This window comes from Pteropus medius, unplaced genomic scaffold, assembly GCF_902729225.1.
Source record: "Pteropus medius unplaced genomic scaffold, Ma_sr-lr_union100, whole genome shotgun sequence".
In the NCBI taxonomy this organism is placed as follows: Eukaryota; Metazoa; Chordata; class Mammalia; order Chiroptera; family Pteropodidae; genus Pteropus; species Pteropus medius.
Genome location: NW_024345600.1, coordinates 5272647 through 5300085, shown reverse-complemented (window position 1 = coordinate 5300085; position 27439 = coordinate 5272647). Strand labels below are relative to the sequence as shown.

General features: G+C 32.7%; 1 protein-coding gene across 1 annotated transcript in view; it reads left to right on the top strand.

The window, feature by feature from the left end:
• Positions 1–26531, top strand: part of LOC120611700 (pregnancy zone protein-like) — a 39880-nt gene extending 13349 nt beyond the window's left edge. Inside the window, 26 exon segments of the mRNA XM_039874273.1 lie at positions 422–649; positions 1766–1829; positions 5448–5590; positions 8569–8718; positions 10662–10829; positions 12464–12563; positions 15123–15270; positions 15649–15877; positions 16386–16512; positions 16714–16835; positions 17018–17069; positions 18245–18328; positions 18895–19071; positions 19352–19439; positions 20064–20220; positions 20612–20686; positions 20963–21047; positions 21050–21139; positions 21619–21842; positions 22698–22916; positions 23089–23219; positions 23580–23670; positions 24373–24441; positions 24813–24915; positions 25713–25754; positions 26361–26531. Coding sequence (XP_039730207.1) covers positions 422–649; positions 1766–1829; positions 5448–5590; positions 8569–8718; positions 10662–10829; positions 12464–12563; positions 15123–15270; positions 15649–15877; positions 16386–16512; positions 16714–16835; positions 17018–17069; positions 18245–18328; positions 18895–19071; positions 19352–19439; positions 20064–20220; positions 20612–20686; positions 20963–21047; positions 21050–21139; positions 21619–21842; positions 22698–22916; positions 23089–23219; positions 23580–23670; positions 24373–24441; positions 24813–24915; positions 25713–25754; positions 26361–26383 — 3189 coding nt within the window. The 3' untranslated portion in view covers positions 26384–26531.
• Positions 26532–27439: the final 908 nt, after the last annotated feature.

Here is a 27439-nt window from a genome sequence, read left to right as displayed (position 1 = left end):
AACTCTGTTTACAACATGATCTAGTTTCAGGAGATAGTTATTAGATGATCTTGATATTCCCTTGAAAAATTCAATATTGTTATAATTTTATTACAAATTAGGTTTTTCTTAGTTTTTTTGGTATACCATTCTTTTTGTGTTGAATATTCAGATGATCTTGTACAACTTACACTCATAAGGGTATTAAGTAAAAGTGATTGTGAGTAAATAATATCTTCTAAATCTGTATGGCATAACCTAAAATAAACTTAAGGGAAAGTTATTCACAGGGTATGCTTTATTTGGGAAAGCAGCCTATAATGGAACCAAGTAAATATGATTCACATAAAATCTTCAGTGAGTTACAGAGAGTGACTAACATATACATGATATATTAATTTTTAAAAAATAGCCTACATAAGACCTTTATGTTTTCCATTAGGTCACTTACAAACAGAATACCCACTGTTTTGATAATCTGTGGCTTCAAGAATTTCATACACAAGCACAGCACACTGCAAGACACGTTTTCTCCCCAAGCAAGAGTTATGTTCACCTTGAACTTTTTCCTGATACAATAGCCTGTGGAAAAACCCAAGAGATCTCGGCATACTACATCCTGAATGGACAGATTCTGAAGGATGAAAAAGAGTTAACCTTCTATTATTTGGTGAGAATAAAACCACTGTAGCCCTTCTTAATTGTGTAAACCCCCAAAAGATTAGGTTCCTACCTAAGTAATGCCTTTTATATCAATATAAATATATGTATTTTTGTTTTTATGCTTGAAGAGAAGTTGTTTTCAGTAGATAAGTAAGCAAAAGATAAGAATCAAGAACTTATTCAACAGGAAATAAAAATGTCAAACAATTTTCTGGAAAACTACTCAATTTTGACATTAATTAGAGAAGTGAAAATTAAAATAATAAAGCAATAACATTTTATACTTATAAAGATTCAAAATAATTTAAGAAGTTTATGACTGGTGTAATTACAGGGAAAATGTATAGTCTCAGGCATATTATAAATTGGTATAATATTTTTGAGGCCGATATACCTATTTATGTTCCCAAATTAAAAATATTCAAAGCCAGTAGTTACTCAAGTATGTCATTTTTAGAAGAAAAAAAAAATACATGTAGGAAATTCTGTATAGAAAAATTAACTATAATAATATTCTTTAAAATTCTATGAAAAAGTAAAAAAAATGACAGTAACTTAAAATTTTAGCTTTATTGCTTCTGACCTATGTGACCTTGGGTAACTTATCTAATCTCATCTGTAAAGAGAAATGTCAGTCATCTCACCTGAATACTAGAGGTGTCAATAATAGCTATTTCATGAGTTTACTGTGAAAATTAAATAAAATTCTAGAACTAAATTATTTAGTTCAGTGCTTGGCACATAGAGAGGGTCATATTTAGTTTTTTTAAATATAGTTGATAGCGAATACTTACATATATTTTGTATCTGCCTTCATTACAGGTTGCTTTGCATGTTATAGATGTTAAAATATTTTTTTAAGACATGTAAATTTGAATATTAATATTCATGATAGAAAGTAAATGTTAAATAAAATACAAAAACCTTGTAAAAGTATATGTTTGTTATTTAAAGTATGTAACTATACATATAGAAAAATATTAGAAGAGAAATTTAGTAATCCAAAACACCTTTTGGGCTGGAGTAGTGAGATTATTGCTTACTTATATATTATATATATGTTTAAGTAAATTTAATATGTATATTTTAAAACAATAATGAATGCATTTTCCTCTGTCTTCAGATCAAAGCAAAAGGAAGCATCTCCCAGTCAGGAATCCATGTGTTGTCCATTGAATCGGGAGACAGTTAGTACCTTCATTATTTTCTGTTTTTTCTTCATTGTCAAATCCTGAACATTTTAATGAGAATAAATTATTTTTACATTAAAGAAAGTGGTCAACAAACTTCTTCCATCAACCAGAAATCAGAAAGCTGGTACAAAAGGATGCCATGCTAGGTTTATTTTAATCTATTTAGTATTTTTTATAGTATTTCTATATTTTAAAGTTTATTCTCAATGTAAAATATATTCACTTTATAATTGTTTCAAAAATGCAGAAAATAATTGAAAAATGCAGAAAATCACCAAAGAAAAATTTTACTCCACATAGTTTTGTATTAGTTTCCTATTGCTTCTGTAATAGACTACTACACCCTTGCTGCCTTAAAACCATGCAGATTTATTATTTTATAGTTCTGTAGATCAGAAGTCTCACTGGGCTTATATCAAAGTGTCAGAAGGATTACATTCTTTCTGGGACTAGAGATGATTATCTGTTTCCTTGCCTCTTCCAGCTTGTAAAGACCTCTTATATTCCTTAATTTGTAGCCTCTTATTCTCTCCCTTCAGTGCCAGCAGCACATTGTCTTCAAATCTCTCTCTTACATTCCTGCCTCTCTCTTTTAAACATCAATCGTGATTACATTGGGCCCACTTGGATAACCCATCTCAAGGTCCTTGACTTAATCACATCTGTAAAGTCCTTTTGCTATATAAAGTAACATATACACAAGTTTCTGAGATTATGGCATAGATATCTTTGTAGGGGATATTATTCTGCCTACCTCGGACTGTACTCTGTTTCCAAAGATTCACATCCATCCCACATGTAAAATGCATTCACATCATGCCAACGTCTCTAAAAGCCTGGCATTAAGTCCAAAAAAATTTCATGTAAATCTCACCAACTCGAAAGTCTCAATATTATCATCTCAATCGTCTAAATTAAGTGTTGGTGATATCCTGGGTATAATCCATTCTAGGACAAAAAGAGTCACAAATTCTAAGAAATTTTGAAATCCAGTTGCACAAACAACACTAGATTTCAAGACCTGGCAAAAATTCTCTTTGGTTCATGTTTCTGCCCTCTAGGCTCAAGGCTCCATTCTCAGAATTAATCTTTCTTTTTCATGAAGGATATCATATGTTTGCAACTGAGTAGTTTTATCAGTTTGTTTCCTGCCTGTGGAATTTGATGAGTCTAAATCCTTCTTTCATTTTATACTCTCTCTGTCCCTTTTGATCCAAGCCTACTGTATTTCTGCTGATATAAATTTCTCAAAAATCTTGTGAGTCTCCCATATCTCACATGGACTCACTCCATTAAACAAGAAGCTTTGCCACAGATTTTTCTTGAATAATTTTATCTCTCTTTTCAGCTATTGCTGAGATAGCTGAGATGATCTATGAGTCATACACTTAATTTCTTCATAGAGCCTTTATGTGACTGAATACTCTGATCTTTTGATTTTTCTGAGATATTAACAAAAGCCAATCTACCACACTGGCTTTTTCTCCAGAGCACAACTTCCTGACAGAGAATATTAATTTTAGTGTCTTTTAAAATTTTACAAAGCTGAGAATTTCACAAATTATGAAGTCTTGTTTCCTTTTAGATGAACAATTTTCCCTTAATTTTTTTCTTACCTCCTGCATTTTACAATAAGCAGAAAAATAAAACCTTAGGCTGAACCTTTTACACTTTACTGGGAAATCTCCTCAGCTATATATCCAAGTTTACCATTTACAAGATTTACTTTCTACATAATTGTAAGACTAAGATAAGCTTTCTTCCACTAATAACAAGGATCTCCCCCCACTTTCCAATTACATTGTTTCAAATTTCTTTCTGATCCCTCATTGTCAGTGCTTTTAATGTCCATATTCCTATCATCAGTCTGTTTATAAGAGGTATTCTCTAAGATGATACATGTTTTCTCAATGGGAAAATATTTCCTCCTATTCAATCTTCCAGAAGAAATTCTTTAGACTTGGATTTCCCCGCCTCCCTCTTAAATATTTAATAGAATTTATCAGTAAATTCTTCTGGGCATGAAATTTTCTCTATGAAAAGATTTTTAGCTACAAATTAATTTTTTTAATAGATAAAGTGCAATTTAGGTTAGCTGTTACCTCCTGGGTGAGATTTGATGGTATGTAGCATTCAACGACTATTTCTCTAAAATGTCCACTTTATTGACATAAAACAGTCCATAATATTCTCTTACATTTTTTTAATAGATGTAATATCTGTAGTGATGGTAAGGCTTTGAGTCAAGATATTGATAATTTGTGTCTTCTTTCTTTATTTCTTGATCAATCTTGTTAGAGATTTATCAATTGTATTGATTTCTCAAACAACTGGCTTTTGGTTGAATTTATTTCCTCTTTCTTTTTCTACATTCATATCTGGTTATGATACCACTGATTCTTGTCATTTATTCCTTTTGCTTACTTTGCCTATAACATACTCTTCTCAATTTTTTCATGAGGAAGCTGAGGTCATTGATTGAGACCTTTCTTTCTTTTTCTAATATAGTTGTTGGTACTATGCATTTCCTTTAAAATACTGCTTTAGCTTCATTCTACAAATATTTACATGTGATATTTTACATGTGATATTAAGGTTGTTGCTAATAGTATATCAAAAACAAAATTGCTTCATAAAGCAAATTCTTCAAAATTACTTCCTGTAATAGAATTTAAATTGTATACCTAGAGAGGTAGAATGGGGAGAAGAAAGTGTCTCTCTAAGAGAAAAATACTTCATTTCATTTGATGATAACTATATAAATGGTTTTGTTTCCATTTGTCTTTGACTTCTGGAAAACTCAATGCTAAATTTAAGTACTTTAATGTTAACCATTTTGTTAATAAAATTAATTTTTGCCTATGTTTAACCCTACTCCAGAAATCTACTTTAATGTAGTTTCAATACTATTGTTTCAAATTTATTTCGATCTTACTGTTTTTGCATATTTTCACCACAAGCTAACCTCATCTCTTTCATAAACACAGGAAGGTTATAGTTTTAAAAGGATTTTATGCTACAAAAATCAAACTTGGAACATTTATTAGAAAATTAAGTGGGTACATTATATAAGCACTATACAATTCATACAGAAAACAACCACTAAGAGAAATACATGGAATTATTTTATAAAAGTCAGAGGCACAGTTTGTCTTGTGTGTGATTATTTGTATCTGTATCTCTGCTCTATTGTAAGTGGTCTAAAGATAGAGACTGTATTGCATTCTTTAAATTGTCCTCATGCATATGACAAGAATTACACTTGTTTGGATCACAGAGATCATTAAAGATGTCTAGAAGTTCTTCTCTCTTGATTTCTTTCCTAACAAATCTTTTTTAATTTAAAAATTAATACATGAACTAAATGTTTTTTGAATATTTTGAATGAACAATTTAACCTACTTCTTTAAGAAAAAAATGTCATTAATTCAGCATATATTTATTGAACACTACCACAAGTACAACAGTATATAAGCACATCTTTTCTTATTTCAGTATGCTCCAAATGTGCCAAATGTGAATAATTTAAATCATTTGAGAACTTCTTCTTTATAAAGTTGAGAACTCTTCCTTCTTCCTAATCTATTTTCTTGAACTTTCTTTACTCTCCAGTGAAAGGGGTATTTTCCTTCTCCATTCGAGTGGAATCAGACATTGCTCCTACTGCCCAGTTGTTTGTTTACACTATTTTACCTAATGGAGAAATTGTCGCAGATACTGAGAAACTCAATATTGAAAACTGTTTTGTCAATAAGGTGGGTGTTTTGTTTAAGCCTAGTCCTTTTATACATCTCCCTTTTTGAAGTATGGAAAATAATAAAGTTATGTACATTAACAGATTGCTATGTAGTTCTCCTGAAACTTTCCTCCAAAAAACCTCTAAGAACAGAGAGTGATGCCATACCCTGAGAAGTCTACTTCACTAGACCTCTAGTGAATTAAGCTATAAACACAATTTTTTAAAAGTCTCCTATTGTATCTTAAAACTTGTGTGAAATTCAGAAGCTATTTTGTTATAAACCTTTAATAGTTTGTTTTGAAACTAAATTTTAGTTTTGTCCTCAAATTTTTCAGTTAAAAATAATGCTTCATAAGGATGTATCAATTTTATCCCATCATACCCCCTGACATACCTCCATGTACTACCTCAGAAAGCAGTAACTTATTGTAAGTTTAAACTTAGTTTGATAATACAGAACAATGGTATATGTATTTACCTCATCTTGAGAAACATAGCCTGAGCACTCTAATAAGGACTATAGCATAAAAATATTACATAGTTGCGAATAGGATCTTCTTATATCTCCGAAGGATATGTAGCTGTAATGAGAAACCTACTGAGAAAAAAATAAGCTTTATCTCAACAGAATTTGGTGCTGTAGTCTTAACATTAATTGATAGGCTCCAACTTCAGGTATTTTTTTTTAATATACCTAAAATGATGTTTTAACATGGATTTTATGGAGATTTAAAAATACGCATTTATAGCAAGTGAATATTTCTTCAATGAAAATTAGATTTAGATTATCTATTTTTTAATATATGATGATCTAAGAAAAATACACAATAGTTTCTGATATAAATTTTCAATTCCGTCTTACTAAAGAATGTTATTAAACCTGAACAGTTTCAAGAATATAGTTCTGCTCAGTTTGGACATTCTGTGTGTTTCATACGAACCTAGAAAAAATTCCTACTTTGAGTTTCAGTGCCCTTGTTACTAATCATGGACAGTTAGTTGTTCGTTAAACCTTAGAATGGCCATGTTATGCTGCAGCTTTCAACATATTTTACTCATTCTAGCAGCGGTCGCCCTCTGGTGCAAAACATGAAAACTCATGTAAAACCATAAAACTTCCCATATAGAAGCAAAAGTTCATGTACATATTCAGTCACTTTATGTTAAATATCTTTTAAGTTGTCATTGATCAGATGTGGAGATAAGCTATGAAAAAAATAAGATTTATGCAGTACTTAGGAGAAAGATGGCTATTTTTTATCTACCACAAAAAAATAGGAAATAGATCTATTAAAGTTAAAAGTTAAAGCCCCTAGAAGTTAAACATTCTGACAGAATCATGAGCAAACAAAGTGTGAGCTGAGAATGTGAGGAAAGATCCAGGTGAATTTGAGATGTGTGTTCCTTCAAACCAATATATTTTAAATACCTTTTTCAATCTATGTTGGGATAAAGAAAAACCGTTTTCTATTTAAAATTCATATAACCCTTTCTTACATTAAAAATAACAGATTTAGAATGCAGTTAGCATTAATATATTGGCTAGGCAGAAAACCAGAGGAAAGAAGGAACAGTTAGGGGGATTGTTTTATAAACTACGTAAATGTCTAACCACTGTACTGTATATTTGAAACTAATAAAAAAATTAAAAAATAAGAGATTTAGTATCTACATTAAATACTATGTAATAGTTTAAATTGTCTATCTTCTTAATTGAATATAATTATGCATTAAGAATAACATTAATATAGATAAATATAAACTCTCAAAATATGCTTTAAAATTCTTTTTAGGTTCTCATGTCAGTAAAACATTTAATGTTTTCTAATATACCCACTTCTTGGTTAATAGTATTTTCAGTTGATTATAATTCCAAATATGTCACTTGATATAGGCATTTGCAAACATATTTTAATTTACTTAAATTTCTAAAATTAAAAACGACTATTTAAAATAGAATTGTCCATAAATAGTGTTTTTATGACATATTGAACTGTACAGATGAATATGACTGCATCTTGAGGAAAAATCAATTAATTATTTATTTTTCATATATGTCTCGTGCTACATGAATCCAACCTGTTATATTAACTCAGTAGACTGCATAACAGGAATATCACAGTTAAATCCGGCAATCCAAGTTGAATATCATTTCACTAAAGACACCAACATTTTATTCCAATCCAAATCAGCTTTCATTTCAAGACTCTAGAATTTACCTGATGCTACCACAGGTAAACTTCTAAATTATTCTATTTTATTTTTATAATTTAGAACTAAATTCTAAATTATTCTATTTTATTTTTTTAATATAAGATAAAATATTCTACTCAAGAAATGTTTATGCAAACGTAAGGACCAAGTAGATCCACTTCACTATGAATTGCTACTGGCTAAAGCAGAATCAAATCTCTGGGAGAAAAAAATACAATTTTCCATTATTTTGTACTTCTTATTCTTTATTCACAGTTCTTTGAATTTTCTCAAGCAATTAACTTTTAGGATGCATATTAGATGTTTAATTTTTTAAGACCCAATAAACCTCTGATTCTGATAAACAGTACTATACTGCTTTAGAATGTCAGATAACTAAGACTGCCAACTGGAAGACACTTTGGTTGGCTGGTCTCAGAGGTGAAATGTGATATTTCACAGCACCATACAAAATACACACATTCATCTCAAAAACACTGTATAGAGAGAGGTACATGACGAGGTATGTATCTTTGTTAACACATGTGTTCTCATTCTATTTCAATGTGAGCAAAACCAATTTATATTTCAACAGTTATATAACTCAGGGAAACGTGAGTTAACTGGAACCACACCTCCAGTTCATTCCAGAGATGGTTAACTGGTAGTCCATAGGTGGCTTCATCTCTCAATCCTGTTCTAAATGAATAAAGAGAAAGGATGTGTAAATAGGACTAGTCCAAACCTGGGATAGAAGCGAGTTTTTAAAAATTTGCTGCTATAATCATATCCTCTTTACAGGTAAATCTGAGCTTCGCCTCAGTCCAGAGCCTGCCAGCTTCAGACACCAACCTGAAGGTCACAGCCACCCCTCACTCCCTCTGTGCCCTTCGTGCAGTAGACCAGAGTGTACTGCTAATGAAGCCTGAAGCTGAGCTCTCACCTCAATCGGTGAGTCCCAGTTCAGTGTTGGATATTAGAAAATGCACATATGATAAGACCGTTTTTGAAAGCTGGATGTTATAACTGCAAAGGACAAGTTCTTCAGAGTGTTAGGCATAATCTAATAAGTTATTTATGAGCTAGAATTCAATTCAGTTCTACAAAAGACATTGCACAAGGTGCATTACATATATCATCTCATTTCATACTCTGTTATAATATATTCTCAGTGAAGGAGAAATCTTGCTCATCCTACATTCCCTGTGCTAGCATACTACTTATATATATAAGATGCTCATATATTTTTAATGAATGAATAATGAATACTAATTCTTTAAGTTGGATATTATTATCTTGTTTTATAAATTTAAAAAAAAATCACAGGATAGATTAAGCAACTTTAGAAAGAATATGCCAAAAATATATTTTAAAGGTGGTTGAACCAAATTTCATTCAATGTCACTTCCACTGCACCACATTTCAAGGTAGTATGTGAAATGCCAGGTTTTTAAGTTTTCCCTAAAATCCAAGAACTTACTCATTTGTTTTAAGCATGGACAAAACAGATTTTCTGTTCAAACTTGTCTTTTAAAGATGTCTCTTATAATGAAGCACTTTCAAAAAAGTGACATAGTTTATAGGCTTCAGGTCCATTTACTTATTTAACAAATATTTACTACATCTTGACTATAGGACTGATATTGCTCTGAAAATAGGAGTTCTAATGGTAAACAATCAGATGTGGACTTTGACCACTTTAGACTTAACAGTCTTGTGAGGTATTCAAACAAACAAACAAACAACAAAACATATAATCATATAGTAGTTCTAAATTCTGATGAGTATAATGAAAGGAATAAACAAGTTATTGAGATAAAGATAAAAAAGAGTTCGACAACTTTGGTATAGTGATTAGGGGTCTCTTTTTTGATTGTCAGATAACAGAGAGGCAGGGGTAGGCATTACAATGAATAAAAGCAACATGCCCAAAGGTCCTGAGATCGAAATAAATCTGGAGTGTTCTAGAAAGAAAAAGGTAATGACCTAATATATAGTGGTGACAGACGAAGACGGTGGAGGCTATAAATGGAATGAAAAATAAATCACGATGAGCTCCGTTAGGCTGGAGTGGAGTTTGGAGTTAGCAGTAAATGCAATAAATAGTAAATCACTGAGAAGCGTTAAGCAGGGGACAATTTAGATTTACCTATTAAGAAGATTCTTTTCCTGCTGAGAGTATGAGAACAAGAATGAAAAAATGGAAACAGAAGGTTATGTAGTAGCACAGATAAGAAACGACAGCAGCCAGAATAGGAGATCTGCGTGAAGTCCAGTGTGTGTTTAGTGGCCTGAACACTGTATGGCTGTGCAGGTGGCCTCACACTAGGCACTGAGCAAAAACTGAACTGGAATTGATTTACTTCAGAGAAAAACTGCACCTAGTTTTTCTCAAGCTAAACTTGGTCCTACAATAGTAGATTTACAAAAAATGTAAATAAAAAACTTGGTAAGAACTTAATCAAAAAAATAAGAAAAGGAAATTAATCAAGTATTTACAGAAATTATTTCTGGGTGATGGCATTAAAAGTGGATTTTGTTCTCTTGTTACATTTCTCTGTACTGTCCACATATTTTGCTTTTTTTTTAAAGTAGACATTTGGACTTAGGAGACAGATGATTTGGGTTTTATTCTTTCTCAGCCAAAATGGGCTCTGAGACTTTGATCAATTAATTTGATTTCTTTATATATTAATTTCTTTTGTACAGCAAGAAGATTAGAATCCATAACCTTTCAATGTCCCTCCATGATTCTCTATGTTGCTTTTTACAATATTGGCATGGGAGTGTTAAATAAACACCATAATCTTTTCAATCCTGGCTCGATTGAACATTATCACACTTAATCAAACAAACAAAAAAAGAGTTTTCTCATTGTTCTCTTAATTTTGCAGATCTATAATATGTTACCAGTAAAGAATGTCTTTAGTGCTAGATATGGAGGTTTCATGAATGAAGATAGTGGAAAATGCATAAATGCAGAAGACATAACTTACAACGGAATCATTTACACACCAAAGCAGATCATGGATGATGATGATGATGTTTACAGAATCTTTGAGGTAGTTCTTCCTGAAAACATAACCAAAACTGATTTTTAAGTCTTTGTTAAGATGGACAATAAATGGACTTCTAAGCTCTAGAATCTAATCCTGCTCTGCCCCCAACAAAGCTGTAGTTAGCAACACTATATTAAAACCTCAGAGGTACAGCGAACTTTGTATATATACAGATATTTGATCATGAGTTTCTCTGGCACTTTAGACAGCAAGTGGTATACTTTTAGGGCCCACAACCTTATCTAAGCTGATTCGAAAGCTAATTACCACTGTCATATTCCCCTCTCAGTGATTCACAGAGATCCCAATATGTGAAAATATATTATAGTACCTCTGACACTCCTGGAAAAGTGAGTACCTCATTGGCAGACATTATATCAGTCATTTGCACAATAAATACATGTTGGTTGACTGAATACACCAAGTACAATGCTTGAGCCATCACCTTTAGTGCAGTAAAATTTCAAGAAAACTGAAAGTAGCCTTTCATGAAGAAAGGATTTCCAAGATTTGGAGTAGAGATGTTAGTATGCTTTAAGTATGTTAGATAAAATGTCTATCTTTAGGATTAACTATAAGTGGGAAGAGTTATGAAAGGAGACTTTATCCAGGTTATGAGGCTAAATCTGATCACTAACAAAAAAGAAGTAAAAAGTCTCATTATACCTTGAGGAAAGCATAAATCACGATTTCAAGATGTACAGCTTAGCTGAGAGCAATTTAAATTAAAAGCCTCCAGAATCGTAAATGAGCTGGTGGTGGAAAGATAGAAAGAGGACTTTTTAGGTTTCTTAGCTCACTGCTTCATTGTTAAACATTTCTTTCTTTTTTCTCCCTATTCCATATCACTACCATCACTGAGCACTGTGCTCAGAGTCCCACGGTTTCCCATGTACTCTGAGATGGCACAGAAAGTAGTATTTAACTGTGACTATTGAAGAAAGAAGAAGTTGGGAACAGGTGGCTTCTAGGAATCAGGCTGCTGTGGGCATCTGCAGTGTGTTTTGGATGCAGAGATTCAAGATAGTTAAAAAAAAAAACTGACAAAGAGAAGAGGAAAGATAAATCACATAAAAAAAGGATGAGTTGAGCATAGCTATTCAAGGAAAGGCCTATTTTCCAAAAACACAAACTAAAGTTTACTAAGAATATGAAAAAAAATTCCAATATGCAACCTTATAATTTCAAATGAAAAGGAACAAAAAATTATTCTCTGCAATAAAGCTATGATGTATGTGTGTACATGCATATATAGAGAGATAGATAAAGATATATATGCATATATATTTTATTTGCTCTGGCAGGGTGGAGGAAGGGAAGAAAACATTCAAGGCTAACGTACTCAGTTTCCTGGATACAAAAGATAATTAAAAAGGCATAAGCATACAGCAGACGAAATTCAGAAATAAGAATCAGTACTGAGTTCTAATCCCAATTCCCATTCACTAACAGGGTAAACTGGACTTTCTGTGACTATTTTTGCATTTATGAAATAGCTTTCTTTTCTATCATGTGGAATTTTCATGATGATTTTATGAGCCATACGTACAATAGTGAAAGTGTAATATAAATGTAATAAAATATTCCAGTTTCAAGATTGGATTGCCAATATGCTCTAATAATTAATTTTCTTCTAGTCTGAAGGATTAAATATTTTTACCAACTCAAAAATCCACAAGCCACATTTTTGTCAGCTGCCTCAGGTATATAATGAAGCGCCTATTGCCTATGATCAAGGTAAGATTTATTTGTTTGATAGAATAATAGAAAATATTGTTATATTATATTTCTATTATAAAATAATAGAAAATAGAATAATAGAAAAGAAAAATCATTTTGCTGGGTTGGGTTGAGATAAAAAGCTATTTTTCTAAGTATCAAATGTTATAACTCTCCAGCAACTTTTTGGTAAATTTTCTTCAAGTAACATTTTTACCCTAATAAATAGGATTTTTTTTAGCAATTATCGTTTCTCTCTCTCTCTCAAATCAAAATTGACTGATTTTTATCCTAGCCTTTAATAGTCTTGCTACTTCAGAGTCTCCTTAACTACTATGAATTCAATACCTAAATTAATCAGGATAAGATAGTAACAAACAAACCCCCAGATCTCAATGACTAAGCATATAAGTTTATTTTTTGCTCACACTAAAACTGCTCGTGAGTCCAGTAGCTCTCCAGAACAGCTTCCTATTAATCATAAGTCAGAGATATCCATTTTACTTTTATCTTGTCACTCTATCATCTCCAAAGGGCCTTTCAAGGCTACCACAACAGGAGAGAGAAGTAAGTGTGCACGTGACTTTTATGGCCAACAGGGGAAGTGGCATATAGCATATCCACTAAAGTTGCAAGAGAGGCTGAGAGATGTGGAGTATATGGATATTAACTGTTCCTGTCATATTCTTTTATGGAAATCAAAGTGGCTTTGATATATTGAACAAAATAGAATAATTCACCTTTTGGCAGATATACTACTAGTCTTTGTATGATTCAAGTATACCTGGTGATGAAGAAAAGTTGAAAAGATTCTAAGTTTGAGAATTCTTTTCTACTGATATCAGGCCTAGAGAAATTTCTCTCTGCATATGTGGATGTCTACTAATCCTGCTTTCTAAAAAGAAATGTAGCAGTATAAAGTGTTTTTTTTTTTTAATTTAATAAAGTAGAAATTATTTATCTGGGAAGACAATGAATAAAGTTCTAGTTGAAAACAAGGGAGTGAATAAAAATATTCCCTCGATGGATAGAAAATTCTGTATAGTGAAAAAGAACACCATGCTAAGAGCAAAAGGACATATTTGCATCATACTCCTATCTGGGGTGACATACATGACTTTAAAACTTGCAGACTCATTTACCCTTTCAGAGGCTCAAGTTCTTTGTATCTAAAGTCAGAATGACACCACCAAAGTCACTGAGATCTTGTGAGCATAAAATGAAAAAAATATAATTATGATGTACGTGAATTATAATAGCATGTTCTTTGTTTAAAAAACTGAAAAGCACTATTAGTTTATTACCATATCCTTCTTAATACCAAGTGAATATTTTCTTTCTAATCTTAAGAGAAAACATGTTGATAAAAAGAAAACTTAAAACAGAGTACCATCATTATATTCTTATCCCAAATATTCTATACTCTACAAATTTTCATTTGATATTTGTCACCTATTCATTCTTTCCTTTTTATTTTCAGTTATATCACCGTAGTCTTGTCCCAAATTACTTAAAAATAATTTACCTTCCTTGCCTCCAGTCTTTCTCTACTTCAATCTGGCTCATCTATTGTGAAAGGCATATCACCCTTAAACATTACTTTTAACACGTACTTATTTCTCATACGTAGTCACTACTTCTAGAATTCATAGAATTATGGTACTTAAGGTTTTAAAAGAGCATGTCCAATTCTATTATTATATATGCAATATATATATATATATATATATATATATATTGTACATGCTGTCTTCATATATCTTCTGATGTCTGTAGTATCACTTTTTAATCAAGTTACCTCCTGCCTTAATAGATCTAATTTATTTGTGTTAATCTTCATGATGTTTTATTATATAATTACCTACTATTTACTCAACTATGTTAAACGCACCACTGAAATAGACATTCTACTCCAGAGGGGTAAGTTCTTCACGATCTCTTTGGAGCATCTCTTTCAATCTTGCATAATCGTTTTCTTGAAATGCCTTCTCCATTCTCCTGTTTCTCATCCTTCAATGATTATCTTAAGTTATACTTTGGTAAAGTCTTTTCTGGGCAATCTGAAGTTCATCTTTTGTTCTTTACTGAGTTTTTGCTGTCTATAACATATACTTTATTATATCCTATTGTTAATGTCTCTAGATCTTATGTACTGTTAAATAAAAAATATCATTCCTGAAATTCTCTTCCTGTAGCTACTGTTCATTCCTCTTTTTTTAAATTCTCACCACAAATGGAGAACACGTGATCGTCATTTCAGTGTAAAGGCAATATTTGGTGTATTAAATTACTCTTTATTCTTTCCTCCACCAGTTGAAAAATCAGCTTAGGGAGAGCTACATTTGTTTTCATTTCTAGAAAAAAATACATTTACCTCTAAACTATTTGAAGAAGAAATAGGATTAACCTTCCTATAGGACAAATAAATAAGTGAACAAAGTAAAAAGCTTGTAGCTTAAACTGTTCCAATAATAAACATTCCCTGAGACCTTATTTTACTTGATAAATAAGACAATTATAAGAAACTAATGATAAAAATGAGGTTTATATTGAGCCCTGCTCATTGTCTTTCCACAGAGAGTGCACCCACCTTAGCTGTGGGACATGGTGTAATGGCACATTATCCTTCTATGATGACAAGAGAATACTTTTCAGTTGAGGAAGTAAGAGAGACAGTCCGGAAGTATTTCCCTGAAACCTGGATCTGGGACTTGGTGCGACTTGAGTAAGTTGTGTATTGCCTAGAATTTAATTTAGAAAAAGACTCAAATTATCTTCTTTGGTTTTGGTGTTATTTATCCTTGGTTTCTGATCCTTTCATTTCTGCTCTGCTTTTTTCTAGTCAATATTTAGGTTCGTAGTTCATTTATCTCATAGTTAAACAATGCATTTTTTTTTCTAATTTGGTCCTGAGATACCCAAAATAATAGACAGCAGGAAGCTACCCTCATCTCTAAAAAGAAAAGAAAAACTTTCAGAGACCTCATTAATAGTGGTAAACATTATATCAAGTTAACATTTACTTAGGTCACTAAGTTATCATGCTATGGTCCATGCTAAAAAAGAGATTCATTCACTTTCCTACTCTTTTTCTTTTCATTAGTTTATCAGGTAGCAGTGAGCTGGCAATGAAGGTCCCTGACACCATTACAGAGTGGAAGGCCAGCGCACTCTGCTTGTCTGGAACAACAGGGCTTGGCCTCTCCCCCATCATCTCTCTTCAAGTCTTCCAGCCCTTCTTCCTAGAACTCACTCTTCCCTACTCTGTGGTGCGAGGAGAAGTCTTTGCACTCAAAGTCACTGTGTTCAACTATTTGTCCTACTGCATTCGGGTAAGGGCTCTTCTCTAGAAGGGAGCAAAAGCAGAAGGAAGGGACACGATCGCCATTAGTTACATAGGTATCCTAGGTAATCTCTCAGTAAATCATAACAGAATATGATGCAACCTAATTTTGAAATGGACTAGGTACTAAAAGCAAAACTACCTGACAGGTTCAAGGTGGTAAGGTTATATTCATTTGGGATTCTATATTACCTGTCTATTACTAAATTCAGATATTATTTACACCTGATTTTACTTCGGTTTTTCACTCTAAGAAAAATATCCCCTCTTTGTGTTGGCACAAGCCTAAATCCTGAGCATTTATCCTAATTTCTATCAGTTTTTCAATTCCCTTACTGCAAACATCTAAACAGCAAAGTATTTGACAGGATTTACCTTGTTTGAACAATTTCTCAAAGCATCTCAATTAGTATGTATTGTCCCTTTAAGCTCATTCCTCTATTACTGATCTTCTGCCTGTGATCTTTCTCATACTTGTGGGTGGGTGCGGGGGGCAGGTCAGCGTGCAACTCGAAGACTCTTCTGCCTTCTTGGCTGTCCCAGTTGAGAAGAATGAAGAATCTCACTGTGTCTGTGGAAATAGGCAGAAAACTTTATCCTGGGCCGTGACCCCAAAGTCACTGGGTGAGTCATAAAGTTGTTGACAAATCCACCTTCTTATATTGTAATGATTTGCTTTCATCTCTGAGCCAGATATATGTTTTGTCTCCTCTAACAATGATCAATCAAAAGATAACCATTATATAAATTGGGGAAATTTAAAAAGAAAAAAAAAACATTCAATAGAGAATCCCTGTTTAACTCTTTAAGAATCTTATTCCCCAGGAAAGGTGAATTTCACAGCTTCTGCGGAAGCCTTGCAGTCTCAGGAATTGTGTGGCAATGAGGCACCTAAAGTCCCAGCACTTGGGCAGAAGGATACTGTAGTCAAGCCCTTACTAGTTGAGGTATGCAGGTATACTTTCTCAAAATCTTATTATATAATATGTATGTGACAGGGACATTTAATTTCCAAAAATATAGTTGTATCCACAAGTCAATTTTTTTTACTAACATTTTCTCTACTTTAAATTGATTGATTTTTCTCTTACATACTCAGTATCATTTTACTTTTTTTTTTAATGTAAAGCCTGAAGGAATAGAAAAAGAAGAAACTTTCAACACACTCCTCTGTGCACCAGGTAAGTGTCAAAAATAGATGAAGTCCTCATATTAAGCCACTTGCCAAAGTATATGGTTGTAGAACAGCTTTTGGGACATGTTGTCCTCTGAGAAAAAATAAAATTATGTACTTTCCCATGTACAAATCTAAGGATATTTGATGAAGAACTTTTTCCTGATGAAGGCATAAAGAAGTTAGAAGGCTTAGCTAGAAGCTCTTGGCAATTAATGAGGATGAAATTGATTAACAGTAGGACAGGATTCTTTCCAATACAAAACCAAGCTTCCCAAAACTCTCTAAATAATTTTAAGAATATTACAATATCTACGTGAAACTAGTACTATTTATTATTCAATTATAGTTTAAAAAGTAAGAAACATGTACTCATGTTTGTTTATTTGTTTAAACATGTTATTTTAAGAACAACTTCAGATATAATCTGCTCTTGGAACACATCCAGCATGCTCTTGGAACACATCCAGCATGCTCTTGGAACACATCCAGCATATCTGGAGTCTTTTCACTTTTTGTTCCTTTTACTTGGAAGTCTCTTCACCTAGATATCTATAAATCTTATTCTCTGACTTATTTAAAGTTTTCAATCACCTATGATTTTGCATCAGTGAGCTATTTAGTAGAGTCCTCTCTTTACACCCTGCACTTCCTAATTTGCCTTGTCTTGTTAGCTCACCTATATGAACATATACTCTGCTTTAATTCTCCCCTCAGAACTTAACATCTATTATAGTAAATATTTATTAAGTATTTATTAATATTTATTAAAATTAAAATTCCAGGAAGTCAGGAAATGTGTTTTGAAAATTGCTATATCTTTGCACTTAAAACAGAACCTGTATATTGCATGCACTTACTACATATTATGGAATAAATGTGATTTAACAAAAAAAATATTAGCAGAAATTAACATGAAGAGAAAGAAATAAAAATACCACAAGGTATGCACATAAAGAAATCTATAGAAATTTAGCACAAATATATATGATTAATATGAACTGCACTATGAGATAAATTGAGGCTTTAGGAGAAACTTGGATTGTATTAAAGAAATTATATAATAACCAAGAGAAATGAGAGATTAGGTCTTGATCATATAGAGGAAAACATTTAAACAAAAATAAAACATTTATCTTGCTTTTTCCTTCCCTTATATACATATTTGTCTTCTTTCATTAGAAACTGGAGTACCTGAAAAGTTGTCACTAAAAGTACCTTCAAATGTGGTTGAAGGATCTGCCAGGGCAACATATTCAGTTTTGGGTGAGTCTCCCAGACCAAAGGAAGCAGCTGTTCTTCTCCATAATTCTAGTGCATGGGGCCTCATCATTCATGGCTAATGAAGTCACTGACTCTAGACATTGGATTGAGAACAAGAGCACTGAGCTAAGGATTGCATCATTTATTAGAAAGGGGGTTGAATAGATGTGACATATATAAAGAGACAGATATAAATATATATCTTGATATACTAAAAAAAACATGAAGGGTCACCTCTCTGTCCTTATCTTCAAGAGACTTAGTATGTAGTGATACTTCCTAATAAATTTGAAAATAGTTAATTTTTACCAGACATGTTGCTCATCAGAAAAGATGTATCCTGCCATTCAGTTTTTTCCGGTTCTTTTTTTTTCCATTCTTGAAACATCTCCTTTATTTTTCTCACTTTTTTTCTTTTTTCTATTTCTTGTTTTTCTTCACCTTTTATTCTTTCTTGTCCTCCCCTTCACAAATGAATTGACCTCTCACTTAGCTAGTAATCTATCTTCCTATCCCAACATAACTCAGCTCTGAGTTCTTCAGATTTTACTATATTTTTCATTCCTAAGGTGATATACTAGGCTCTGCAATGCAAAATCTTCAGAATCTTCTCCAGATGCCTTACGGTTGTGGAGAGCAAAATATGGTCCTTTTTGTCCCTAACATCTATGTTCTGAACTATCTGAATGAGACACGACAGCTGACAGAAAAGGTCAAGTCCAAAGCCATAGGCCACCTCATCAGTGGTAAGAGATTACCCTAACAGGAGAAAACTTAATTGAGTTTCTTAATATCTTCTTCATTGAATTCAAATTCATATCCCTTTGGTTAAGATTTAATAATTATTGTTGCTGTAATAGCCAATAAAATGTTTCACTATACAATCAGAAAATTCAATGGTATCATCAGGTCTTAGAGATACCTTAATAAAATAGCAGTTTTCCTATGACTCCTAAACAAGTTTTGAGGAAAGTCACTCTCCAATATCTCCGCTATTTCATAAAGTTATGAAAACTTCCTCTTCAGGGTACCAAAGACAGTTGAATTATAAGCACAACGATGGTTCATACAGCACCTTTGGGGATCATGATGGTAGAAGACAGGGAAACACTTGGTAAGATAATTACTTCCATATGCTCTTTGTAGATCTGTCATATTTCACAATTCTGGAATTAGCTATTCTCTGATGCCTAAAGTTCTTTAATGGAAATCTATTATCTTTTAAAAACCCATATGTGTATGATCTTACCATTCATCGATGAAAGCTTACCTGCTCTGACAGCAGAGTGAATAGCAGTAAAATAAAGATCTCCCAAAATGGAAATATAAAGCAGAAAGCATCATAATGTGAAATAATCAAGGAAGAAGCCTTGTACTCTGTGCATTCAGAAGGAAGAGGATGAAATGGACATAAAGATACCATGAAGTAGTAAAATCATAAAAATAAAAGTTTTGGTTGTGGGAAGGCTTAAGGCTCCAACAAACATTTCATGAGGGGAAAAAAAAGTGAAAAGCATCAACCCTGGAGAAACCAATAACATCGAGAGATTTAAAAAACAGACTCAGATATTTGCTGGACAAACAAGAGAATATTTAGTTATTCAAGTATCATTTCCCCACCAATTTCTCCCAACAATTTCCTTCACTGAATTATGTAAACCAATGTCTAGAGGCAGTGCACAGGTGAGCTTTAAAAATGAGATGGTCCTCAAATCTCAGTTTCTTCTTTGTTGGACAGGCTCACTGCATTTGTGCTCAAGTCCTTTTCTCAAGCCCGGTCATATATCTTTGTGGAGGACTCACACATCCTGAATTCCCTCACCTGGCTCTCACAGAAGCAAAAGGAAAATGGTTGTTTCCAGCACTCTGGATCACTGCTAAACAATGCTATTAAGGTGATGATGCCTTTAATATTGTTCTGGTTCCTAAAGAGGGTAATATGTAAGAGCGATGATGCTCCTGTTGATTCCTCGAGTCCTGGTAACATAGTTTTAAGGAAGGATGGTAAACTCTAAAGCTTTTGATCTAGTAAAAAATTAATCAGTTTTTATTGAATGAAAATTGTGCGTTGTGCAAAAAAAAACAACAATATATTACTAAAAGTTAGGGAAAGGGATTTGGGACAGGTTCAAGAATTTTAGGATGGAGGAAGAAGGAGGAAAATCAATAATTTTTCTTGAGAAAAGATGCTTTCTAGTGAAGATGTCCAAGAGGAAATGTAGAGCTAGCCAACTCTAGCTAATGAATATTGTAGTGTTTGATTATCTCTGCCTCTGATCCTTACAGGGTGGAGTAGATGATGAGGTAACGCTCTCTGCCTACATCACCATTGCTCTGCTGGAGATGCCACTGCCTGTCACTGTATGTACTAGCACATTCCCTGTATCTGCCTCTCACAAATGTCAGAAAAAAAAAATCATGAAACTATGAATCTCTGAGGAAAATGACTTGTGGTTTTCATTATTAATTTTGATATATTTCACTGAAACATATCCTTTTAGAAGCTGCAGAGGAAATTATTTTCTGGTTCACACTGTGAGGTGACACAGGCACACAGGGGCTTTTAATCACGGGTTAGCTTGGGGACAGTTTATTCACCTGGTTCTTCTCTCTTAAGATCTCCTTTCATCTTTATAGCACCCGGTTGTCCGCAATGCTCTCTTCTGCCTGGAAAATGCCTGGGGATCCATCTCAGAGACCCAGGGAAGTCTTGTCTATACCAAGGCTTATTAGCCTATGCCTTTGCCCTAGCAGGAAACCATGCCAAGCGCAGTGCGCTGCTTGAGTCACTGGACAAAGAGGCTGTGAAAGAAGGTAAGAGAGGCTACTGCAAAATTTACTTCCAAAAATCACCAGTTATCAGAAGAAGGGAGAGGAGCTAGTAAACTCATACCTGTGATTATGATTATGTTTACTATATTATATTATACTATGATTATATTATATCATTATTATATTATACTATATTATTATAAGATAATAAGAGAAATTATCATCGACTGAACACAAATTCTCTAGGTAACATAGATCACTTTATCAATTTATACCTTATCTACTCTATAGAGCCCAACTTCTAACATTACACAAGACACAGTGTGATTTGCTGGAATACTAATTTACTTTCTAATTTACTAATTTACTTCAAACAAAAAATTGCTTGATTGGTGATTACTTAATACTTTTACTTCATTTACATCAATTCACTACTTGAGCTCTAATTATAATGATCATTCATGAATTAGGTTTTGAAATCATTCTCTAAGCTTAAGAGTATGTCTTCTTTCATTTCAAAGAGGACTCAATCCACTGGCAACGTCCCAGAAAACTTCAAGAAGATAAGTCACTCTATTATCAACTCCGGGCTCCTTCTGCTGAAGTGGAGATGACATCTTACTTGCTCCTTGCCTATCTTACTGCCCAGCCTGCCCCATCTTCAGAAGACCTGTCTGTAGCCTCACGTATTGTGAAATGGATCACTAAGCAGCAAAACCCCAATGGAGGCTTCTCCTCCACTCAGGTATGTGGACAGACTCTAGGAAGAAAATTAAATATATTATTACATACATAGACACAACCATATTCTAGGAGTTAAATAATCGAATGATGTTTCTAATTCACACTTTCCTCTATCACCATAAAGGTTCCAGCCTCACTATTTTATATATGGATTATTGCCATGTACTTTGTACAGTCTCTTATATCTTCTCTCCTTCATGGACCATCAGCTGTAAAGTAGATCAATAGTCCTAAAGCGATGCTCTTATAAGATTACTTCCCTAATAATGTAAATCATTTTTCCATCCGAAGACTAAAATTATCTGATATTTTACCCAACATATTTCCTCTCCACAGTAAACATGAATATTTCTATCTATTTAGGCTGATCCTTCATTTTTTCTGGAATTGGCTCATTCCCTTCTCTATGTCTTCACTTATAATATTTGCCACTCTGCTACCCCCTGATGCCTCTCTTCTGTCTATATAAAGTTTTTCACTATTCAGAGTAATCATATTTCTCACCTTCACAATCTTCTCTTACTCATCTAGCTACAATTTCTTCCCCCTTCTCTGAATTTTTACAACAAATATTGTTACATAATTTATAAATTATTGAAATAGCTTTTGCTTTGTGTCAAATATTTGAGTCTTAGTTCCATATGTATATTGTAAACTACTTGAATGAGGAAACGTCTTCACTTCCCTCCAGAGTACCTAGAATAGTTTACGATCAATAACCATGTGAACTGAAATTCATTTAATGAACTGTGTTTATGGCTAAATAACTCTGAGAGAGAAAGTAGTGTTGATATGGTTTATATCTAGTATGATTTTGTTACCTTCCTCCTGTGATTTCTGCACTCATCTTTTTCAGGATACGGTGGTAGCTCTCCAAGCACTGTCCAAATACGGAGCAGCAACTTTCACTAAAAGAGAGAAAGCAGCTACAGTCACTGTCAAGTCTTCAAAGACCTTCTCAGAAGAATTTCTAGTAGATGATGCCAATCGCCTATTGCTTCAGGAGGTTCCATTGCCAGAGATTCCAGGGGAGTACAGCACAACGGTGTCGGGGTCAGGATGTGTATATCTCCAGGTGAGGCAGCCAGGGTTTAGGGGATGCTGTAAATGGGAGAAAAAGTCAAAAGAATTAAATTTGAGTTTCAAAATAGAAAAAGAAATGTGTGCTAAGGGGAAGTATGAATCAACTAGAAGAGATTGACTATTTGAGTGCAAAAATAAAGGATTTTGTTCTATTTTTTTTTTAGACATCCCTGAGATATAACATCCTGCCTAAGAAAGAAAGGAAAGTTCCCTTCGATCTGCATGTTCATACTCTTCCCAAGAATTGTGATGGAATAGATTCTCACAGGAAATTCCAGATTCACATCAATATTAGGTAAATCCTAAATTGCTACCAGAACTTATGTAGAATATGATAAAACTAATTTTCTTGTGTGTAGGAACTCCACTGTCCAAAGTCACACATAATAAATATGGAATTTTTGCAATATTTATTAACAAAAAAATTTACTGAAAAGCTTTAACATTGAGAATATGATGGTTCCATACATGAAGAGTGTGATTTCATAGTGATAGATTTTCTAAACCACCATAGCAAAAGCAAATAGAGTAGATGGAAAAGCTGAGTGGTTGTTAGGGATAGGAAACACTAGAAATAAAAGAGAAGGGAAGATTTCCATCCTGAATTCCAAAGAATTTTTTTTGAATGCCTTGTCCCTGTGTCTTGACTTCATAGTTATACTGGGGAACGCCCCAGCTCCAATATGGTCATTGTCGACGTGAAGATGGTATCAGGCTTCATACCTGTGAAACCATCAGTGAAAAAGGTAAATCCTATATCCCTTACAGATAGCAGAAAGCAAAGTCACGATAAATGTTGCTATTTATGCTTGTCTATTTTCTTTTATTGATTCAGTTTTCAAGAGTTTTACTCCCTCAAACTTGCTTTTCTAGAGTGTGTTTCCATCATCTTAATAATGGGTATCATTGTTATGTGATCTCAAGTATAAGCATAAGTCATAAATATGGCTAATAATGTTCCAGCAGGCCCTGAAACATCTAGGTATGTGGAGTGTTTTTGAATTATCTTTCAACTATATATATATGTATATATATATATATATATATGTGGATAATATATCATATATATGTATATATGTATATGTAACATATGTAAAAAATATATGATATATTCTCTACTTTTTTCTTTTTATATATAGTTGGAAGACAATTATTTATTTATATTATATATAATTACATATTATATATAATATAGATAGATAATTATATATAATTATATATAACATTATATAATGTTATGTAATTATATCAAAATTATATATAATATGGAGGCTTTAATAAATATTACTCTTATCATTACACTTATTGTTATTACTATGATTCTTGAAGAAATCAAAAGTAGGAGTTTGAATGTTTCTGAGCAATCATTTAGATCATAAATACCTGAAAACTGCTCTCAGCCTGAACTTCCTCATCCCATATCTCTCATTTATCCCCCTGGTCAATAGCTCCAAGCCAGGCCTCAGATTCAAAGGACTGAAGTGAACACCAACCATGTCCTGATTTACTTTGACAAGGTAAGATTCACTGTGACTCTGCTAGATCTGGGAGAACTACTAGAGGTTCTAACAAACAAATTTAGATTCCAAATAGTGCTTTTCATATACACAAGTGAAGGAGAAGAAAATAGCTACAGAGGGAAATGAAGCAGAACTGGTCAATAACGCTCAATTTACTATATTTGACTCTCCATAAAATTGTCTTTTTTGCCTTTCTTCTATCTGCCATTGAGTATGTTATGCAAGTCTCAAAATGTCTTATTCTTTCCATGGGCTTTGGTAGAAATGGATAGCATAAGTATAGGGTCTGATAATATCTTAAGAAGAGAAGATGATTACTAGCAACTAAGTTAATCTTTTATTCCAATTCAGTTTTTATTTCTCTCCAGATAACCAAACAAGCCCTGAGTTTTTCCTTCTCAGTGGAACAGGACATCCAAGTAGGGAATTTAAAACCAGCTATAGTAAAAGCCTATGATTATTATGAGACAGGTGAGTGGGATTCAGACATACTAAACTTTGAAATGAAAAACATGACTAACCTAGTAAAAGCTCACTTTAACTAAAACAAAAGTCTACAATATTTCATTGGAAGAAAAAGTGAGTTTATGGTCACTGAATAATCATGTACTTGCACATTAACCCCTCATGTGCCCCCTAAATAAATTTTAGAGCCATTCTTATAAATTGATCTTAAAGCACTAAGGAAATTAGTTCTTTCTAAATTCTCTTAGAAAGTTGTTTGTTCTGGACTGAATTTTTCCAGGAAGATAAAAAGGATAACAATGACTAAAACATCACATCTCATTACTGATGTGTGTAATATGAAATCTAAAATTAGATCTATTTTTGACTTGTGCCTTAAATAGTCTAACAAAATTTGGTAAACATTGTAATATATCAGGACTCATTTATTCATGATTTTGAATTAGAAATAGCATCATAGCCTGCTGGTAGTGTTAAAACTCTACTTCTTCTTAGACTAAGGAAAGGTTCAAAAAAGGAAGAACCACGAGAAAAACACAGCTGTGAAAAAGGGCTCTACAGTGTCCTATAGATACAGTTTCCATATGTGAAATCTGGCTCTCAATTCTGTATCCAAGACCAATTTTCTCTTACTCTCCCCACACCCCAATCCCAAATGGCTTAATACGGAAGTCGATTTTTTTCGCTCTCTGTGTTTATACTCTCTTTCTTAGTTTAAATCATACAGTTTACTTACAATTAATTGTTCATGTTCTTATTACTGAATGTCTTGACTCTTTTTGTCTCATCATTCTGTATTTCAGAGGAATTCACCATTGAAGAGTACAGTGCTCCCTGCAGTACTGGTAAAGTATAAACAGTAAAACCTAAAGCCAACATAAAGAAAATAAACATCTGTTGCTTTCATTAAGCTGCTTCTTGAGTATATCTTTACCATATTATTTTTAAAAACCTGGTGTATAATTTATGATTTAAACTATTTCAAATGTATTATAGAGTTTCTCTGTAGAAAAGTGCAGGTAAAGTATAATTACTGGTGTCTGGGGAGACTTGTTTGAAGATGAATTCAGGAATTTGCCACATATAAGAACCAAATTATCTAATATTTAGTTTACATTCTATACCCAGTGGCAATACATTTATCACCCATGACCTTTCTAGGATGCTTCTAAACTTTATTAGTTAGGGTCAGGAAACCTTTCATTGTAATTATCTATATAGCACAGCATAAGAAATGTTTGTTGGTCGACGGGGTCATCTTTGACAATATAAGGTCTGCTGTGAAACCTGAGGTTCTCCACTTTAAAATATTTTAAAAACTGAGAACAGCCTTATCACTAAAAATAATTAAAATCTATTAAGTTCAAATATTTATAATTGAAATATAAAAAAATTCCTTTAGTAGATCACAGAATTTCCCTAATATTTCTACCATTTTTTTTACTATTTAGAACTTGAACATGGAAATGCTTGAAAATGGAAACTTATGGACCTCACTCATCAAATGAATTTCTCCAGAAATGAAGAACAAAGACTTATCAGAAGAGAAGTTAATGGGAGAAAGAAGGAACAGCAATTGGAAATAAATAAAATTTGCATGTTGAATAAATTTATGACATTTACAACTCTATCTTTCTTTTTGTTCTTCATCAAATTTATATTTCCCTTCTGAAATATGTATCCAGTCCCCACAGTGTTTTTAAAACATTAAAAAAAGCTTTGTAAAGAAGTGCACTCAAAAACACTATAGATAAAAATGAAATTGCAAAATATGTTCAAGTAACCCTCAAGAAGGTAGGGAAAAGAAATGTTTTTAAATATTGAAACAACTAAAATGTCCATCAATAAGTGAATGGTTAAACTAACCATAGTATATTCATATCATGTAATACTACTCAGCAATAAAAAGGAGCAAACTATTGATATACACAACAACTTGGATGGATCTCAAAAACATGTTAAGTGAAAGTAAAGTCAATTTCAAAAGGTCATACTGTATAATTCCTTTTTATTTTATTGAATTTATTAGGGTGACATTAGTTAATAAAATTGCATAGGTTTCAAGAGTACAATTCTACAACACATCATCTGTATACTGCATTGTATGTTTTATATAATATTCTTGAAATGACAATATTACAGAAACAGAAAATAAATTAGTGATTTCCAGGGATAATGAATGATAACATAAGGGAGAAGGATGTGAGGGTAACATTAGAGAGATCTCTGTGGTGATAAAATCCTGTATGTGTGAGAACAAAAGCCCAGGTTCAAGTTTTTACATTTAATTCCACCTCAAATTATTTTGTTGTTTGTTGTGTAGTGAGTGGGTATCTAAATTGACTTTTCTTCTCATGTAGCTCTCTAAATGTCCCGTTATCACCTATCTACCAATTATATATTTTCTTGCTAATAAACAGTGACTTCGTTACCACAAATTATCATACTTTCTAAGGCTTGTTTCTGAGTGATTTATTCTATTCCATTAATTAGCTAGTCTATCTTTTCACAGTACTAAAATATTTGAATT